We start from the raw sequence: 22,357 nt of genomic DNA, 5'->3' as shown, positions 1-22,357 counted from the left end.
CAAAAAGCTAGCCACTTATGCAACAAAATACAAATATTCATGTGTGGATTAAAAGTGGTGGATGACATGTAATTTGCTACGCCTGCAGAGAGTTGTGCTATATTGGAAGAGATGACAGTTTTCACTTTGTACTTCTATTACAGAGTAATAGAGAACAAACTGAACACAATCTTAACACGTTCACTGTCCCCATATATTACATTTGCGTGACCTGAGAAGTCCAGATATGAAACTATCAGATTAATCAAAGTGTACGTAAATATGTACATATAGCTATTTTGTATATTGTATGTAATGTTTTTTATGTGTTTTTTTTTTTTTTTTTTACTATGCATCATATGTGATGCCTGGACTTGTGAATACAAATTTACTCCTCCACGTCCATGAATCACGTATGATTCACTTACAACTACCCGCCAATTTTATTACTTTTGAGGTTATATTGTTGGCCTTGAAGTGTTTCGGCCACGGTCACAAGTTATTAGTTACTTTCTAGTGTGAAAATGGGTAGTCGTGGACTTAGTGACGAGGAGTTGCAAAGAATATTGGAGGAAAGTGACTATGAGCCAATTTCTAGTGATAGCGACGACAATTACGTACCAGAGACAGTTTCAGAGCCTGATATTGACAGTGGAAATGAAGTGAAACAAATATTGATACAATTTACGGATATGGCAGGTACATCAAGGCAACATGAAGGTTCTGCTAGTGTTAGTAAAAGTCCTTGGACTTATAACATTTCTCCACCTCAGAAGGAAACTTTCATAGGTGCATCCGGTATCCAAAATATTGACAGTATAATGGAAAATGGTAAAGCTTCTATAACCCGCATTTATTATAAATTTATAAATGAAGACGTCATGAATCTTATGGTGAATCAGACAAATTTATATGCTCATCAGGTTATGAATAGTCAAGTAACAGCGAAAGGAAGAATGCAACGATGGAAAGATACTAATGAAAGTGAAATGAAAAAGTTTTTGGGATTCATCTTATTCTCAGGTATTGTTTCATATCCGAGATGGGAGTATTATTGGAAAACAGACCCTATGTACTATCATCCATTGTTACATAATTTTGGAATGACTTACAATCGTTTTACTAACCTACTAAGATGCCGGCATTTTGCAGATAACACAGCAGAACATTCTAATAGATTGTATAAAATTCAACCCCTTATTGATCTAGTAATTACAAATTTACGTAATTTATACTTTCCCGGGGATGTTGTTGTTATCGACGAATCTATGATACCATTCAGAGGTCGGCTTCTATTCAGGCAATATAACCCTTCAAAAAGTAACAAATATGGATTGAAAGTATACAAGTTGTGTACAAAAGATGGTTACGTTTGGTCTTTCGATGTTTACAACGGTCAAACCCCGCAAACCCTGCCAGGAATCGATAAACCTGGATGTGTGGTTATAAAGCTATTAGACAGACTAATAAACCAAGGGCGACTTCTAGTTACAGATAATTATTATATTAGCATACCTCTTGCAAATTACCTGAAATCAAATAAAACAGATTTGTGTGGTACACTTCGTAGTAATAGATTGGGAGTTCCTAAGGAAATAATCCAGAAGAAATTACGCAGGAGTGAAAAAATAACAATGCAAAAAGATAATATTGTGATCACTAAGTGGCATGATAAGAGATATGTTTTGATGTTGTCAACATGTTTTGGTGATGAAATGAAGAAGTGTGGAAGAAGAAATGAACAAGTAAAACCAGAAATGATAACTGAATACAATAAGGCAAAAAAGGGGATCGATGTATCAGACCAACTTTCAAGTTACCAGTCACCAATGAGAAAATCATTGATATGGTATAAAAAAATTGCAATAGAATTAGTTTTTGGGACAGCAATTGTGAACACATTCATAATTTTCAATGAATTGAAGCAAGAGAAGAAAGACAAAATGTCTCTTTTAGAAGTGAGAGAGGCAATCACTAAAGAATTGATGGGAATCAAAAAGGAACCAACCTCTAGTACAACCATTTGTCAATCTTCATCTCAGCATTTTCTGTCGGAAATTCAGAGGCTTTCCCACGGTAAAATTCACAGGAAAAGGTGTCACGGATGTTACGAAGAAGCAAAAATTGCTGGAAAAAATCCCAAATTGGCTGCCAAACAAGTTCATACTGAATGTAAATCATGTGAGAAGCCATATTGTATGAAATGTTTTGAAAATAAACATAAAAATTAGTCTTTTTTTTCAGTTTTTTGTACTTCTGAAATAAAATACACTTTTCTTAATATTTTGAAATCTGTTTTATTTACTCCTAACATTGCATGTAATTTGAAATATTTGATGTAGCTATGTGTAAAAACTAGGAAACTTTTATGCAGGTTCATTAACTTTTCTAAAAAAATATTTTCTTGTTAATAAGTCCACAAAAGATTAAAAACATAGGTCAGAAGTCCAATTTTTTAAAAATGTTTAAGCTGGCAAGACACTTGGGAATCACATATGATGCCTGAACTTATTACAAAAAACGATTGTGCATCACATGTGATTCCCTGGACAGTGAACGTGTTAAGTAAATTACTCTAATCTAAGCTCTTGTTTTCTAACAAAATATGATTTCCAAACAGCAGTCAAGATTTCCAAACAAAACTAATGAAATTAATACCTTTTTGCATGTCTACTTGTTAATGGCTTATAACATGTTTTAATCTTTGTGTGCGAGCTCATTAAACACAAATGTAAGAAATAGTCATAAAAAAACGTGTGTGAAGAGCAATGGTTGCAAATCTTGCAGGCTCAGTGCAGCAATAAACTGCTTCAACTTAAACAGGAACCTAAGTTGTGGCCATCAAGCATGTGATCAAATAGGCAAGAGGAGGTGATCCTGGCTAGAACGCATATTGGGCATACTTATCTAACCCATATTTATCTACTCAAGGGGGAAGATCCGCCTATTTGTACATTTTGTCAGACTACACTTACAGTGAGGCATATTCTAATAAATTGCAATCATTATAATAATTATCGAAACAAAATTTTCAAATCGCTTTTATATCTGCAAGAACTGTTGACATTACCCCGTCTGATTGGAGACAATGCAAATCTAGCTGAGTTCTTTTATTTCTTAAAGCAGACGGGATTATTTTACAGGTAATTGCACTGGTAATTGGTAGTGCAATTACCCACTGGTAATTGCACTACCGAATAGAATCATGCACAATATGGCCTTAGCAGCCTTTGTGCCATTAAACAACATATCAACCAACCAACAAATGTAAGAAAGCTGTAATTATTTTTTTTCTCTTTCTGTAACCTTATCCTAATTGAAATAATAATACTTGATTAAATCAGTGTTGTTATTTTCCACATGACACTGGAGGACTGACCTGCCTAGAATCCTGGTCAGATTCTAGTGAAAACTACTGAGAAATGAAGTGGAAAGATGTGAGAGGGCTTGTCCTTGGAAGCCATTGCTTGCCCGAATAAAGATTCTTCTGCTGGAGAAATGGAGATCATAAATTGATGGAGATTCCACAGACAGCCCAAAAGACATTATAGCTTAACACCATATTCAAATCAAAGCTGTTGTTATCTTTTCTATTAAAGTTCCAATACTTTTGGTAACAGGGTACAATCATAGTCCTAAGTTTTGGAGTATACTAATTTTTTTTTTTTTTTTTTAATTTCTTTGTCTTTTTGCTCATAACTGTATAACCATAAATAATTTTCTTTTATTCCTTTTATTGAACACTTTTAATAAGGTAAATAGATATACATTTTCTACAAGAATTTACATTTAAATGTAAATCGTAAAACTTAAAACAGTCTGATTACAATTCATTTATTTTGTTATCTGTTTCTCTCCCCCCGCCACCAGCCTAATAGATCGAAGAGGCATTGTGATACCAGAAAGTCAGATAGCTCTCAGAGGTAATTATGGAACTGTTAAATCCTCACAGCCAAAGGTAACACAAGGACTTTTGAAGTTACTATCTTTTAATAATAATAACCAGTGTTTTATTTATTTATTTTTTTTTTTTTTTGTATGAGCAGTAGCTTCATTATGGTAAAAATTTTGGCTGACTGTGTGCTGATTGGCTTAGGGGAGACTCAGATTTGCACATAACCTTGACTGCTTCCTCTCCTCCTATACCAATTGATATTACCGAGTTTATAATAATCTCATTAAAGCTGAGTGTGGGTCATGGATAAGAGGTAGAAATAAGAAAATGAGGCCAACATGAGGAGGCAGTCATTTATGAGAAATCCAAAGGAAGTGAAAGCTTTGTGATAACAATTATCTATTAAAAAAAACACAGTAGTGAACATCCCACTGATAATTGAATATCTGCCTGTTAATGCTACTAACTATTAATACTACTAATAAAGCCAACTAATGGTTTTCTTATTTATATCCTGATGAAGTTATATAACTATATATGCTGGAATATTTCACTGTTTTAGATGAACAAAATTTATAACCAAAAATCATTGGCATAATGTTATTTTTAACACAGCTGATTGTTACTGTAATGACAGAAGTTTCAGAACATAAGTTAATTAATGCTCTATGCCACCTCAATAAGTTTACAATATATCTATAATAGGTTTTTTGTTTTTTTTTTTATTAATAGACCACCCAAAGAAAGACACAAGGTCTAGTATAAGGCATTGATCTCTGAAATTGAAGTTACCACCACAATGTTTCACTAGATCAATGGATAACTCCTTCATCCAAACAGCCATTTCGATGCTGATTAGCACCTGAGCAGTAGAACTTCACAACCCTATGACTATTTAACTCACAAAATGAGAGATGCCAAAAAGGAATGGGAATTTAAGTTAATGCCCTGAGCTTTATTAATAAGTTTACAATATATATACGATTAGACTTAATATTTTTTTGTTTTCGTTTTCTTTTTGTTTTGAGAGATCATCGCCTCATGTTAGACTTCTGTTTTTGCCTTTCTGTGAAAAACAGATGTAATTCTGATTGTAGATGTACCGTCGTTTATTGTTAGTCTTAGGGACTAAATAGCTCACATTTTGAAACACGTTTTCACACCTTTTGACATCACTCATCATGGAAGTTAAATCAATATTGGGCTGTCGGATTCTGCACTTATTAAATAAATTAATAAGTAACATTACACTTCTCTTTTTAGGGCAGTGTAACATTACTTATTAATAACCCCTCGATGTGGGCACCTGTGTGTTGGGGGACTCCCCATGATGCTGCTGGGCTTCCATGTTAGCATCACTGGGAGCTCAGTAACTCTCCTTCCCTGCAGGATAGGGTCGAGACATTGTTTGTAATGTGGGCGTTGTGCTCTGGCAAACTTGCCATTCCATTCACGTATGCAGTACTTGCTAGTTCATGAATGGGCATCCCCTCATAGGGCTCTATGGTGAGTGAGGTGTTTAGGACATCAGAAACCCTACCTAATTGATTAGATGAGTCAGATGACACACTTCTGTCGAAAGACCCAGAACTGAAGTTACCTCACCATCAGTGATACCACCTTTCCTCATTCTCCATTGAACTGGACAGCAGACAGTCAGGGAAAATGTGATCCTTCTCCATCCAGAAAATATTAGAAGGGTTGGCAGGCTCTCCGGACTCTATGAAAAAGATTGCATTCTGGTGACCTTTTAGTTTAAGCCTCATGTCCAAAATATACCCAGCAAATAGAAAGCTACATCAAGAGGGGCAGTACCTACCATCATAAACCCCCACTAAAAGTCAGACCCCTTCTCACTTGGTGTAATATCAGAGTGGAATATTCTTCATGTCTCCAAAGAAGAGATCTGCTCTGAATTGAAAAAAACAAGATGTTAATAAACTATTGATGTGAAAGGATGGGAATTTCATTCCTGTCTGAGTCCTCATCCTTGTATTCAACACCTGGTAGCCTCCAATTTCCATTAAGGCAGCCTACTTAAACTGCCCGGTAAGGACTTGCATTCCAAATCTGCTGAGGTGTTTTAAGTTCCAAAAGTATAGGCTACTAACAGCCTATTAGTAGCAGGGCAAGGTTTCTCAAACTGGAAAGTGGAATGCAATGTGCTATCATCTCCAAAACTATGGATAGGATTTCCAGTCAGTGGAAGAAGGTTATTAATATACAAAAGGAAAAGAGTGGGGGAAAGAACTGAACCTTGGTTGACACCAGCATTAGTGGAGAAGTAAGAACACAGAGCCATCTACCATACCCTCAATGAGCGATCAGAGAGAAAACTGGATAACCAATTACAAAAAAACAGTTAGCAAACCATAAGATGGAAGCTTGTTTAGAAGACCTTTTATGCCAAACACGATCGAAAGCCTTTGAGATGTCAGGAGCAACTGCTTGTGTTTCACCGAACTTCTCCATTGAATTTGTCCATAAATGGGTAACATAAGCCAGAATATCACCCGTGGATCAACACTGACGGAATCCATACTGGCAATTGTTGATCAGACAGAAGGTTACTAGGTAGTTTAAAAGTTGGCAGTTAATAGATTTCTCCATTACTTCAGAAAGAGTAGAAGTAATTGCAATGGGATGATAATTGGATGGGAGGAAGGAATTTGTCACCCTTTTTAGGAACTGGCTGGATATGAGCAAATTTCCAAGCAGAGGGAAAAACACCTTTGGAATAATAAAGTGAAAAAAGGCAGCAAAGAACAGAAGTAAGTTCAGAAGCACAGGTTTTGAGAACAAATGGAAAAATACCATTAGGACCTGGAGCTATTTGTACAGATTGCCAAGGAGGGCACCCTGTATACTCTCAAGCATTCCGAATGCATATTATTCGAACAGCCTTCCTTCATACATATTTCCTTCCCTTCTAGGTGCCTCCATAGCCAGGTGGGCAGGAGCAGCAGTGCGTAGCACATGCTTCTTGATTAGACTGGGGTTCGAGCCCATGACTACCAAATATGGAGGATGCGAAAAGGTCAGGGAATGACCACCACATATTCCTGGAACAGTATGGCCTTAGTTGCTAATGCTCCTAAAAACCAAATAAACAAACAAACAACAACCTTCCCTTCTCTTCCATGCAAGAGTGTACTGCAGAGCTGTACAAACATGCATACAAACCACCACCAAAAATGTATTATGTATACCGATTCTCTCAGTTCATTGCAGGCCTTGTCATTGATGAGGTTTAATCCTCATCCATTCCTGTTATGAGTACATCAGACGCTTTCTGTCTCAATTTGAATTTGATATTCATTTCTGTTGGCTGCCTAGCCACACTGGGATCTTAAATGTTTTAGCAGACTCAGCAGTAACTCTTTATAATTCTGTTATTATTATTATTATTATTCTGTTAGTCCCCTATACAGACTACCGGCAAATAATATGAAAGGAACTAATTTCCCAGTGGCAACACTTGTGGCATGGGCAGGCTGTAAACAAATTATAGGAGATTAAGCCTGTAATGAAACATTGGCAGTGTAGTCTGTGCAAGAACTGTAAAGTGGAAGTTGTTCTAGCTTGGCTGTGCATAGGACACAGACATCTGACACACTTTTCTGCTGAGGACTGATGATCCTCCTATGTGTGAGCATTGTGACACCATTTTAACCATCAAACAATATTTTAATTGGATGTTTGGATTTTTTTAAATGCATGCCTTTGTTTTAGCAATTTTAACCATCTGCTTGAGTCTTATATGCCCAGTCAGATTTTACTTGACGTTGACAATATGTCTGAAATTTTTTTAAACTATAAATCTGTATACCCATATATAAATGATTTTTAATAGTCATTGTGTATACTTCTGTCTCTTTACGTTTTTTTTTGTATCTCAATTTACTTGTTTTTAACCCTTTGTACATTTGCACATAGTAACCTATTTGTAGGTAACTGTTGTTTTTAACATATTTAAGTATTGACCTTAGTTGCTCATGTGTCATAAAAGCTAAGATCACTCGCTCACTCACATATTAATAAGGTATACTATGGGTCACTCATGGTAGACTCACAATTTGAGATCAGTGCTTTACATAGCCTCAGTCTTTTTTTTTTTTTTTTTTTTTTTTGCTTGTTCTATAAGAAACAGCAAAAGAAAGCAAATTGAGTGGGCAATTAAAACATTACTGTTAGAAATTTTGTTTATGGCTATATATATAGCTGTATTGTCATAGCATATACATAGATTTCTTTCCTGTAAGTTTGCAACTAAAAATAGCATTGGCATGATTTGAGTAATTGTACAATTACTCAAATCATTGGCATGATTTGAGTAATTGTACATATCACTCCTTCCCTTCTCTCCCATGCTTTGAATTTTTGTTTTCTTGCTTTTGACAGATCTGTTAATTGTAATATAATTTTCTAATTATTGTTAAAACATTTATAGAATGGAGTACCTTCAGCCCCTGTACTTGAAACTACACAGACACCTACTTCATCGGGAGTTTATGGAACTATTAATACCACTATCAAGCCAGCTAATGGTGGTTATCATGGAACAAGAGAAGTCCCATATCAGAACACTTCACTACATGGTAATGATAAATACATCTTAACATTTCATGGGAGATCTGTTTTAAGCTAACTGTAAATGCTGGCTCATTTTTGTTAATGACAGTGCTAATAGCACAGTTAAAACAGAAGTATTAAAACATCATGGAAAAATCAATGCCTGAATATGCATAATTTTTTAAATGACGGTTTTATCAATCTGCAATATATTTAATTAATGTATATAATATTAATATATACAGGATAGCTCTACACTGAGTTGGCTTTGCATTAGCAACACCTACCTAATTCATGGGACCACATTTTGTCTGTAATACAGCCCATACTTGTCTTGGCATGGACTCCACAAATCATTGCAAGGTGTCCCATAGTATTACGACCTATAAATTGTACAATGTGACTAGTAATGCCCACACATTGCTAGTGTATGGCTGTAGCACCAAATATACTTTCCAGTAAGTCACTAACATGCTCAGTTAGGTTGAGATCAGGTGAGTTGAGTGGACACTTGAGGGAGCAGAATTCATTGTCATGTTCCTGAAACCAGTTATATACCAATCAAAAATTAAAACTTGGTGCATTACTGGAAGGATTTGAGTCACTGAGGAAATGGGTGCTTGCCCTAGAAATAAATGTAACTGGGAGCTCTTCAGGACTGAAGTATCTTGTGACCCTGCCAAGTGATGCACTTCCAATTTGGATCCCAGAACAGAATAGTCAAGTGCATGCTGTTCTAGTTGAAGGAGATTGTTTTATTGGGAGATTCTATTGTCAGTGAAATGGGTGACATTTTGTTAGCAAATTGTCCGATTTTAACGGAAGGTAAAGAGAGCATTATTATATCATATGGGGACTAATGATATTAAACAAGCATGACCTGGTAATTTGTTGAACAAATATAGGACCATACTGAAAAAATGCCACAAAATAGATCAGAATGTCTATTCTGATCTATAATATGCTAAAAGCCTTGTGGGTTAACTCTAAACTTGATGGAGTCTGCAAGGCTCTAGGGGTGGAATTTTTATCAGTGTGATCCACACTTGTATGTAGAAGCAAGAATTTATTTTGTAGACTGTATTTATTTGAATAAAGGTGGTGCAAGAGTTTTTGCCAGTGTCATTGAGGATACCTTAAGGGTTTGGGAAAACTGCTAGTTAGGAGGAAAACAGGGAATATATAGACATATTTATCTGATAATCAAAGAAATGCTTGCACACATTTCAACAATTCTTGTTTGTTGTCTCAACAGCTGATGTTGGCAAGATTTTTTTTTGTTAAATAGTAGTAGATATAAACTAGTCCGCAATCTAGTCACAAAGGATGTCAGGCAAGTGAAGGCAGATTACGAAAACCTTTGGCAAAGGATGCAAAGAAAAACAGCAAACACTTCTTTACTTATGTAAACGCTAGAAGGAAGGAATGAATCAGATTGGTCCACTCAATATCGATGGTTTGACTGTTAATGATCCTGCTCAGGTTGCTTACAAACTGAATGAGTACATTGCATCTGCATTCACACATGAGGAATTCTTTAGGTAAGGGGATGCCTGAAGTTATGAAACTCTAACAGGGAGCTAACTAAAAGCTTGTGGCTGCCTTGCACTATATGATTAATACTGATGTCATGAAAACATTCCCCATGTCATAAAATCACTGCCTTCCAAATACCACTAGTGCATCCAAGTGCATGGCCTTCTCTTGCTTTCTCCAAATGTAGATAAACCCATCAGCTTGATAGAGTTGGAAACTGGATTCATCAGACCAGGTGACAACTTTCCACATTTCAGTAGTTCAGTATTGGTGTGCTGTGCCCATGCAGGGGACAGTTTCTTGTGTCTTGCAGTGAGCATGGGTACCCATTATGGTCATCAAGTGCCATAGCCTATACAAGCTACTATCTGACACACAGTACATGTGGATATTAATTTTGCTGTTCCTACTTTATGTTGGGTGGATAGCTGAGCCACTTGCTGTATCACTGCTGTGTTATGAGATGAAGCACATGATGTGGGACCTTTGGCTGGTTATTCGACTGCTGTTGAACCTCGAGCTAGACTTGTGACATCACAGAATGGGAGCACTTAACCATGTCAGCTGTTGTCGAGATACTGGCACCTGTGCATCTTGCCCCCACAATCATTCCATGTTTGAAGTCAGAAAGATCTGTGTCAACCCTGTTTTCATTGTAGACACTCAAACTGATCACTACAATCGTATCAGCCATTCCCGATTTGAGCCTTCACAATCATCACAGACCAGTCCATTCTTGCACAAGTAGATGTCAATGCAAAGCCAACTCAGTGTAAAGTCCTTAGCTATTTTTAAGAAATAAAAACTGTAAAGCAGAATCTCAGAGAAAGTAAACCTTAGCAGTCAGGCTTAAAATTTAAGTCTGTTTTTCAAAAAAAAAAAAACTCCATTGTTCACCACCAGAGGGCCAAGGTTTTATTGAAATACTAAAGTTTCAGGAATTGCCATTATACAATATATCAAAGATGCTCTATAGGTCCACTTCATTGTTCTGTAACTTTAAAGTAGAAAATGAATAGCATTCAAACTTGCCTGCAGCAAGTCAGTATAGATGGCTGGAAACTCCTGAAGTTTTCATCCCTCTCTACTGACTTGCTGAAATCTTTTAGGGTTCCTTGGAGTCCTTTTTTTTTTTTTTTTTTTACTACTACAGAAATAGGACCTGTAAACACTACTGCTTCAAATATCCCCATAACCAAAATTCTGCAGAGATAAAGTTTGGTAGATGTGGAGGCTAAACATTGGGAGAATTCCTTCAGATTATTTAATCAGGTGCAAATGTTTCATACAGTATACTAGAAACTTGTTGAGGCGATCTGATTGAGGCATAATAAGGTCTTAATCTGAGAAAGAGGAGGTATCCCATCAGCATTGAGTAGGCTCAATGCTGGTGGGATATCTCCTCTTTCTCAGATTAAGAACCTGAGGGGGGGCATAGATTCAAATTGAGGAACGACAGTTGTAGATGTGCGGAAGTTAGCCTTTAACCAGTGGGTAGTTAACGAGCTGGAACAGACTTCCATCTGTTGTGGAAGTTGATAATAGCCTTAAATAAATTTAAGGCTGAACTAGACAAACATTTGGAGTGACTGGCTGGGTGAAATGGGAAGTGTGTGTGTGTTTTTTTTTTTTTTTTTGGCTGATGCTAATATGTGGCAACACACCATGTGTAAAGATCGTCTTGAGGCACTCTTCCCGTAAACACAATATAATTCCTTCTTTTAACACTGTTTTATTGCAGTTTTGTAATGGATATAGTTCCCATTCTATCAGAAGTGGACCGTTCAAAAAAAAAAAAAAAAAGTCTCAAGGATAAATGAAGTGGTAAAATCACACAATACAGTCAACTTTTGGAGAATGGAAGATGGACCTGCTTGAAGTTGATGTAGTTGATTTAAGAGCCAAACACAATAATTATGATTATTCACTGCTCCTATTCAATGAAAATGTGCTTTATCGGTCCAGGACTCATTTGCCAACCATGATAGTTCTGTTTCCACTTTATTCAGTGCTGACTAGGCAAAAAATTGCACATTTAGGCTTATATGCGGATAAAGATCATCAAAGGTGAATTCCCGCATGTATCAGTTCTTAAACCACTGCTGTTTCTAATTTTCATAAATGACATCATTGAAGGGATAAAGGGCATGATATCAATTTGCAAACAATATAAAGATTGGGAGAGTCATTGATGGTCAGAAAAGTGGCAACTGTGTTTTAATGTAGCAAAATTCAAGGCCTTACACTTGGATAATATTAACCTAAAATAACTTATATACTTGGTTTGGTTGAATTAAAGACAGTAATTTGATGCACCATTGTGATTTTATAGGAATATTGGTGCATGTAAATACAAAGAACCTTCCTGGGACTGCTCCAAGGAACATCAACAATTTGAGAAGTAAAATGTGTACCAAAGTGTTGTGAGCACTGAAGGCAGCCAGTTCATCGGTTGATTTCTTCAGAGCTTATAATTAGTAGTTTTGTAAACACAGCCTTGCTACATGTTTGAAAACTGCAGAAAGCCATGATAAACAATGATTATTTTTAGATAAAAGGTACACTATTAAGGCTATGGCTTGTTTCAGCATCTGTTGGCTTTATTCTTTTTCACATAGTACAACAGAGTAATGTAAAAAAGGCTACTTTCCTGTTATATACATATACTGCAATTAGCATTAGTAGGGCATATGATGCAAGAAAGCAAGCTTATAGCATCAGCCAAAAAAAAAAAAAAAAAACACCCTTTCCATTTCACCTATCCATTCACTCCAAATGTTTGTCTAGTTCTGCCCTGAACTTATTATGGCTTAATATGCAATTTTGTCCTCTGGTAGGGAACGTGGGAGCTGTTTTTTGTTTCTCAAACTGGGTAAAAAGTTTGATGCTTTTACAGTTTTCATTTTTACAAACAGCTAAGGACTTTTATAACCATTTGTGTGTGGGAGGGGATTCTATCTTGCTTATTTTTCGGTTTAGTATATTTGTTAACCTTTTTTGTTGTATTTGGGCTGAAATGTTTGAATTTATTGTGAAAATTGGATAAGTATTTACACTTAAATTTTATGATTTCTAAATTTAAATTTTGTCTTATCCACTTTTTTTTTTTTTTTTTTTTTTTTTGTAGAAAAGTTGTTCCTTGGTTTAGTCCAGACACGTCATTGGTGTACTCCTGAAATGAACATAAACTGATTATCTAAAGAAAACAAAGTAATAATAAAAATACAGTGGCTGTAGTGTGAGGAGTTGCAGCTCGGCCCCAATTGTATAGCTGGTGCAGCTAAATACACATCCTGAAGAGTTAACATCCCATACAACTACTGTGTTTTTCTTTTTATTCAAATAAAATTGATTTATGTTCATCTCAGGAGTAAACCCAGTGATGTTTTTAGACTAAAACAATGATGAAAAACTTTCTAATTGAGAAAAAGCAACTGATTAGTCTAAATTTTAAATTTAGAAATTGTAAAATCTAAATGATAACACAGCCATTTCTCAGTATTTCTGAATGATATGTGTTAGTGTGACTTTTTTTTTAAAAGCCAAAAGGATGAATGCGGAGCTTCTAAATAGGATATCTTGATACCTTATGCATGTTGTGACATACGTAATAACTAACAGTTAACTAACATGATTGTGCTTAATACATAATACCATAAAAATGAGTTGCAAGACTATTAACTTGTATATAAAGTGAGAAATAGGCAGTAGGTAATGATTGTTTTTTTTTTTTTTTTTTTTTGTTAAGATTTACTCTAATCTACTTTGAAATATTTTAGTTATAACAGTAACAACTGTTATATAATATGAATTATATGTGTATAATATTATATAGCCAGGTGGGTAAAGTGCCTGCCTGGCAATCCAAAGGTCGCAGGTTCGAATCCTGCCTCGGGCTTGGATCAGAGTAAGGTGCATTATAGCCACAGAAGCCGATGCGCCAACAACTAGCAAAAAAATAATAATAATAATATTATATAATATGAATAGTTATAAAAAAGAATTTTTGATATTCATTAAAAGATCATACATATTATGAATTTTTGTGTGAACATCTTCAGTTTTACGTTGACTTGATCACTCTCATATTTGTCTGAATTTAGAAACAGAAGCATTTTCTATACCAAATTGATAATTTTCATTCTAGTTTCCATTCATAACAGCTTTTTCATATATTAGACCCTAAACACACTTTTGCATGGTATTTTTTAATCAAATATATAACTCTGTATCTTAATTATTATTAATAATTTTAATTCAATTTCATTTAATGTGAATTGTATGTGCAAAAAAAAAAAATTGGAAATTTAAAATACACATACCTGCCAACTTTGTGGATTTACTACGGACACTTTTGTCTTTTTGACTTTTTTGACCCCCCCCTCTTCCCTTCTCCCTCTCACTGTCATGTAGTTTTTCTGTCTTTTTTTGGAAAAAAAAATATAGTAAAACTATGGCCTCACCATTAAATTTAGAATTTAAAAAAAAAAAAAAAAAGCTACAAATTTCTACTTATTTTAATTTCTCCTTAGTAGTGTGTTTTTGTCTACATATAATATTGCATAAAATAATGTGGATTGCACATTTACCATGGCATTTGCTATATATAATTTTTGTGTGTGGTGTGATGCTAATTAATAATGAACAGAATTCAAAAATTGTCAGAGAATGGCTATGTTTTTGTGCTGCTAAATGCAATGCCTTACACTTGGGGAATAACAACCCAGAATAACACATGGATCAGTTGAATTAAAGGCAATAGAGGAAGAGAGAGCTCTGGGAATTATGATATGGGTAGATATGAAGTTTTCTGAACAGTATAAACTGGCAGCCAGGAAAGCCCATGCATTCCTGTCGATAATTACCTCTAGAGATGGCGCCTCTGTAGCCAGGTGGGAAGGAGCAGCAGTGCGTAGCACACGCTTCTTGATTAGACTGGGGTTCAAACCAGTCAGCACCAAATACGGAAGATGCAGAAAGGTCAGGGAATGACCATTGCATATCCCGGAGCAATATGGCCTTAGTTGCTAATGCTCCTAAAAATCAAAATAACAAATAACATAACCTCTAGAGATAGAATGATCATAATCCCACTGTTATAAGACAAATTGTAAGACCACATTTGGAATATTGTTCAAGTATGGTGACCTCATCCGAAAAAAAGATTGAGCTTCTGGAAAGGGTCCAAAAGATGGCAACTTGAATGGCAAGACCAGCAAAAGGATGACCATACAAGGAAAAATTTCGATTAAGTGGACTACAGAGCTTAGCAACCAGACACCTCAGAGGTGACCAGATTGAGGTTTATAAGGTTCTGAGAGGGGTTAGTAAATTGAATGAAGGTGGAATTTTCATCATTATAAAGAATTCCAGAAGTAGGGGCCATAAATTCAAATTACAGGGGCTAAGGTTTAGATAGATTATAGGAAGTTTTCTTTTAGCCAGTGAGTCATTTATTGCTGAACAAGTTGCCCCTGCAGGTAGTTGAGGCTGACAGTTTGAATAAATTCAAAGGTCAACTGGAGGGAAGCATATACAGTAAACCCCCGCTATTCGTGGTTTCGCATATTCACGGTCGCTGATTTAATATAAAATGAAACCTAAAAAAAATGTGAATTTTAAAGCGCCGTGAACATTTTCCGCCATAAAAAAAACATGGGAGTGGCTAAATTTATCTTCCCCGGTCAAAACAGCACTCAGTGGGTGGGGGGAGAGGGGTGATAAAATTGCGAGCATGGATGTTTCTCGCTAATCCTTGTTCAGTATGTGTTATGCACTTGCTATGGAAGGTTTCGTCGTTTGTTTTTAATTTATATGCTTATAAAGTTATCAATTTATAAATTTATATGCTTACAAAAGTGATAAATCTACTGTTTTGCAGTGTAAAACAGACTTTTTCGAGTGTGTTAAAAGGAAGAAAGTGACTTTATTTGGACAAGTTCTTTCTAACCCATACAAAAATATGCCAACGATTAACAAGGGAAATGTGAAAAGATCAAAGAAGGTGATGACATTTGCGAATAACATTGAGTTATTAGATAAAATTTCTAATGGTGAAAATGTCTCCTCAGTGGCAAAACATAAATCAATGAGTCAACGGTACGATCAATCAAGAAATCGGAAGAAAAAATCTGCCGTAGTGTCCGTGAAAACGCGCTAATTGCTTCAAAAATTTGCTCTGTAACTCGTGATGTTAAATTAGAAAAAATGGAAAAAAAGCTTTAAATCTGTGGATAGAAGACCGAACTCAAAAGAAAATTCTGTTAAGTTCACTCATCATTCGTGAAAAGGCAAAACTCCTTTATCAACGCTTTAACGAAACTTGATAGCACTGGTGGGATAAGAGTTTTTTAGCTAGAAAAGGCGCTGGTTTGAAATTTCTAATAAATATTACATTTAATATTAAATTGTTTCTTATTTTCATTTCGATGCCATATGCTTGCATTTCACTATGTGCTGTCTCCATACACTTTTAAATCTCTGGCCTTTACAGTGTTCTGTAACACACGACAATGTAGACTACACAGAGATGGGGGAAACCCCTGGTGCCGTTAGACCCTAAACACACTTTACACTTTATGTGCTGTCTATGTACATAGTCATATTATGAAGGTACATAGACAAAATTTTACACTAGTTTTTCTTATATATTTCATACTTTGGAACGGAACCCCTTTATTACTATGGGAGCCATAACTCAGTATTTGCGGAATTTCTCAGGAACGTAACCCCCGCTAATAGCGGGGGTTTACTGTAATTTGCTTTGTCTTATATACTTTTTTTTTTTTTTTGTTTTTTTTTGAGTGCAGCAAAAGCTTTGTGGCTTCCTTGCACTATATGGTGATTACATTTACTAATGTAATTCAAGTATGATACCAATTTAGTGCAATGTAATATTTGAGAACAATATTTACTATTTGTTTTGTGTACTGTATGTGGATCTGATTTTTCAATTTTGAGTAGCACGAAATGTATAATTTATTATACATTTATGTATAAGTATACATAAATTGAGAAAAAGTGAAGAAGGTAGGTGATAACTGATGTTTGTAATTGTAAACAAATAAGCATAAGAACAATGTCTAGTGCATAGATCATTTATCATAGAATGTAGTCTTTTTTCTGAGCTCTGCTAACTATGCACTTCATTCAGAAATATGCTTCCTGTTAGTGATATGGGGGTGAAAAATATATGGATTTGGAAGAACAAAAACAGCAGGCATTATTAGTGAAATTGCATAGAGGAAAAGAAGTGGCAGTGGTGAATGGTTTTGAAAAATACCATTTTCAATTGCTACATGTAATAAAGTAATTTCAAACTGTATCTCATCGTGGTGATCTTTCCTAATTTAAAAAAATAAATAAAATAAAAGTAGGCAGATTAAAAGTGGATAATGCCCGTGCTCCTACAGTAACATGTGCCGCAAGCTGCGATCCTGCTGATGTTATTTAAGAATGTGCTGTGATAGTTAAGTTTTACTGTTGATAAAGGAGTATCAACAGTAAAACTGTAGCCTTTTGAAGGCTACAGTTTGTTTTTATTGCTTTTAATTTTGCATATTTTAATTTTATTTATCGTTTTATCATTTTTAACTTTATAGTCAGTGTATTTTATTATTATTTTAATAAAGTTTCAGTCATAGACAGTTGGTGTTTCATTAAAGTTATTATGAGTCAGATCAAAAGTGGCACATTGGCCTCAATGCCAGTTTTGGAAGGCAACTACAGAGTGCAATACTGTGCATCTTCTGGACAACCTGAAAGTATGTGGGAATCCTGTAGAAGACTGTCTGGCACTTAATGTTGATAATGCCCATTATGATTGACCTAAAAACTGGAGCAGCAAGACAAGTCCATTTTTTAATCCAAAAGAATTTGAGGATGAGTTAAAGAACTCATTAAGGAAAAGAATGGCATTTTTACTACAATTTTTCATAGCAGTGTTCAGTGTGAGAATATATTCATATTCATCCACATAAAAAAAAAAAAAAAAAAAACACACACACCACAGATGATCTCTTTCTGATGAAATTTTGGAAATGCTCTTGACAGCCATATCTATACAGAAGGTTGTTATAAACAAAACTCAACATTTCTAAAGATGGCAAAATCTAAATCCACAGACATAAAAATTCTATACACACTAATGTTTGAAAGCATACTTACTTACTATAAGCAATCTTATGGCTGTATCTTAATATAAAATTCATTAATGTTTTCAGTGAAATAAATTCCAGATTTTCAAAAATCTGCTTTCATTCTGTTTTATCCCAAAAATCTTTTTGCAAGCTCTCCTCCAGCTTGCAGCTATCTAATCTCTAGATTTTTTGAAAATCAAAATGGAGTAGCTCTGCTATTAGAATTTCTTCAATGCATGCGAATTTTAGTATTCCTCCAGTATACTATTCCGAACATGCTGGCGTAGAGAATTTTTTTTACAGGCATGAATTCTGTACAGCACATTGTCCATGCAAAAATTACACTGCTCATACATTCCTCTGTTAATTTTCCTAATGGTTTTTGGTTTTCTCTTGATTTTGTCCAATTTACGACCCCAAGATTTGCCCATAAAGCAGTTAGGAGAAATTATTTTTATTTTATTTTTTTATTTTTTTTTGATAACAAGTATGTTATTACTCAATCTCCTCCCCCCCCCCCCCCCAATATAGTGACAGAATTAAGAATAAAATTTGAAGTTTCTCATTTTCAGCTGTTTCTTGAATTTTATCACAAAACTAATTGGTAAACTCTGTAGTCGAATTCACCTGCTACTGTGATATTTTTTGTGTGCCAACTGAATGATTAATGAACTATAGTAATACGTAATTGAGAATTGATATCAAATTTTTGTGCGACTGAACTGTGCTCATCATTTCTTCAAAATACACTTTCATTACTAGGCTTTGTTAATATCTCTTCATAGAGAATAGATTCTAATGATATGTAAATCAAAAATAAATTTATATTTGGAACAAGTTATTTAGTGTTTTTTTTTGAAGTTATGAGTCAGATCAAAAGTGGCATTGTCCTCAATGCTAGTTTTATGAGTCAGATGCTGATATTTCCATATGTAATTTTTTTTTTTTTTTTTTTTTTTAGGAACAAGCCGTAATAGTGTATCGATGACAGTAGTAACTCCTCATTCTCGTATACCTCTGGATTCTGATTTTAGCAGCAAATCAACAGTGGTGCCTCCTTTGCACACACTGCGGATGGAGGGAAATGAACAGGACTCTATAGATGGTGGAAGTCAGCTTTCTTTGCTGAGACAAAGTGCTGTATAGTAAATTATTTGTGTAATATATAGAGCCAAGGGACTCCAATATTTTTTCTTCAAAGTGCCATCATTTTTCTCAGTGACTGTGATGTTCAATATCATTTGTGAATTCACTAGGGGAGGGAAGCTAAAGGTAATTTTAAAACTACATGACTACTTGTACAATCTAAGACTGAAACAGTATATATTTTTTATTAGAAAAGTAGGCATTATTCCATTAAAAACTGAAGCAATTAGTGAAAGAATATGCCTTTACTAATTTGAACATATATTCTGTCTTTACTGCCAACTCATTAAGGCTCTAAAATCTAAATAAAAAAGCAGTAATTTTTACATTATCTTCATAAGGTTTATATTATATATATATATATATGTAGTTTAATTTAGAGATTTTAGAAGGCTTTAGCTTGTTTTAGAAAGTGTTTACACAAAACTTAAAATGAGAAAAAAATGAAGTGAAAAGAACTTTGTACAGTGCACCTGTAAAATTACCAAAGTTTTAATTTTAGTTTATTTTACAATTATCAGCTTTCTTTAATTACTAGACCACTTGCAGGTAATTTTGGAGTTTGTGTTAGAAATGAAAAATTTAAAATGTCATTCAGAATTTCTGAATGAAATGTTTATTATCAGTTTAAGTCTGCACCTGCCAAATGCAAGTATGCTACAAAAGGGTGAGAAACAACATTCAGAAAATTTGTTAATTTATTCAGTTTTTAAGGTTTCAAGTGAATTCCAAAGCAAAATACTGAGCATGTGTTGTAAAGCTAGTGGATATACTGTCATGTATGTATATACTGTCGTGTATATTTTTATTTATATATTAACGCAATAGTGTCTGCTTTTTCTCAAGTGTAGACATTATGAAAATTTTAAAGTACAAATGTTTGTCTGTGTGATAATATTTTTCTTTTATATTAATATATAATATGCTGTAGAACTGGACTCTTAAATTAAAAGTAAAGTTCAGTGTAGTTTTGAAAATAATTCTTCAAAACTACATTGGAAAGGGTAGTGTTCTGCTTTTTTATTAATTCGTACTATACTCGTCATTTTAGAATTTTTTTTTATTTATTTAAATTAAACTTAAGTGGTATTTTGCAATTGAAATATACTGAAAGATTAATAAATTTTGGGCATCATTATCTTATAAAAATATTGTACTGTCATAAATATGAAAACTGACCTCCAGTGTTAATATCAACATGAAAGGCAGTTCAGTTATAAACAAACAATTCACTTACAAAGCTGCATATTTGCTTCCTGAAAGTTTCACTTCAGATTGAATGAGAATTTTATATACAGTTGTCATTAGTATGTTTTCATTTGGAAGTAGCTGATTATTAATTTTGATTCTGTATTTTCCAAAAAAAAAAAAAAAAAAAAAGTACAATTGTATAGTCCTTCAGGTAATTTTAATTTTTAATAAATTTATCAGTGAGACTGATTCTTAACCATTGGTGATTTGTTAAACAACTGTTTAAAATTAGTATAAGTGTGATTAAATAGAAAAAGCTCTAACTTTTGATAAGAAATGCTATGCACTTTATTTAATTGCATTTTCAATTAGACTTAAAAATGATTCAAAGATGTATTATGTTATACATCCTTGCCTCCCTCCCTTCCAAGTCTTTTTTGGGTTTCTGCAGAGGAAGAATATGAAACAGAGCTGCACAAAATTTATTTTGGAACATGGGTTTCCAACCTTATTTTTACTTAAGTATCACCATTGAGAAAATAGAACTTTCTTGTGCGACCAAAATTCTACTTGATAGAGTAAGTGATGTTTTCTGTATACCATTTTATAATCATATCAAATTTGTGATTGCTTCTTTTCAAGGATTTTCTGTAATGCTTGACAGTTTCTTTGCAGTATGACAACCATGTGAGTGGCAAAAATGTCATTAGTAATTGTTTGGTATTATTTTATATCTTTTCTTTTATGAAAATGTATAAGCTAGGCAGTTAATTTGTGATGATCCATTCTCAGAACCAATTGAAAACCATAATTTACTTTGAAATTGCATAAATCAAATTCTATTTGCCTATAAGTTCAATATGTGAGGTGGATGACCCTGTATCTGCCAATCAAAAAACTATTTTCCTGAAAACAGGACATTATGGTGATGATAATTGTTTGGTATAATTGTTTTATTTTAATAGTATTCCAAAGCAGTGTACTGAGCATTGTACAAACCATTTGATTGATAGGATGATTTGTCTCAGTGTACATTCTGATACAGTTGAATCTCTTATATCTGAAAACCCAATAATGTATCATTAATTGGAGCAAATTACCTCAGATCTTTCAAAAAGAAGATTCATATTATTTGCTCTTCATAATGTAGTAATTTAGGTTCAAGTCCCATCTGCAAGGAAGAACTTGCTGTTTTTCAAGCAGGGTTGAGTTGGTTGCTTATAACACTTTTCCCACTTGGAGATAAGCAAATTGACCTGAAAACTCAACATTATTAAAATTGTAGCATTGTATCTTTTAAATGTAAATCAGTTTATTTTACTGTTCTTAAATAATTAGAATTTGGTATCGGTTTACTATATAGAGAGGTTTACTATTAGGTTTTTACTGAAGTCCATGCTATTAATTATTAAAATAACTCAGAGTAATTTTAATGCTGATAGCTCTCAGAAATAAGAGAATCTTTAATTTCAGAAGAAAAGGAAGATGATGCTACTTGTTTGTATAATTTAGCCACTTTGAATTTACACAATTTTCACAATGGGTATCCTGTGTAAAACTTAAGTTATTATTTAGCCATTATGAAATTACAAGCATGGCTAAAAGGCATATGATAAAATTAAAATCTATAAAATCAACCTAACAGCCCTGTTTGGCATGTTTTTATTCATCACTGATATGCTTGAAGGTGATGATCATTTTGTGGCACAAATTTCAAGTGGCTGAATCATAACATGAATGATTCATGAACCATGTAATGATGTACCTTCAAATCCATCAGTTCTGAGTTTCCTGGATGGATAAAGGGTTGACTGCCTGTATTAAAATGAGGATGCATTTTTCATAAATAAGAAAATTAGTAGTACACAGAAATTATATAAAAATGTCCATATTAATAATA

The 22,357-nt window shown here is 34.1% G+C and overlaps 1 protein-coding gene across 1 annotated transcript in view; it reads left to right on the top strand.

Annotated features, from left to right (window-relative positions):
• The window catches only part of app (Palmitoyltransferase app), a 73,922-nt gene extending 54,656 nt beyond the window's left edge, over nt 1-19,266 (top strand). The window contains exons 8-10 of the mRNA XM_090378551.1: nt 3,850-3,937; nt 8,325-8,472; nt 19,082-19,266. Coding sequence (XP_090234677.1) covers nt 3,850-3,937; nt 8,325-8,472; nt 19,082-19,266 — 421 coding nt within the window. The remainder of the gene's footprint in view (nt 1-3,849; nt 3,938-8,324; nt 8,473-19,081) is intronic.
• The last annotated feature ends 3,091 nt before the right edge of the window (nt 19,267-22,357 follow it).

Source organism: Mastigoproctus giganteus, chromosome 7, assembly GCF_048544385.1.
Source record: "Mastigoproctus giganteus isolate SK-2022 chromosome 7, ASM4854438v1, whole genome shotgun sequence".
NCBI classification, from domain to species: domain Eukaryota; kingdom Metazoa; phylum Arthropoda; class Arachnida; order Uropygi; family Thelyphonidae; genus Mastigoproctus; species Mastigoproctus giganteus.
The sequence above is the reverse complement of the archived record's forward strand: the minus strand, read 5'-3'. Positions and strand labels throughout refer to the sequence as shown.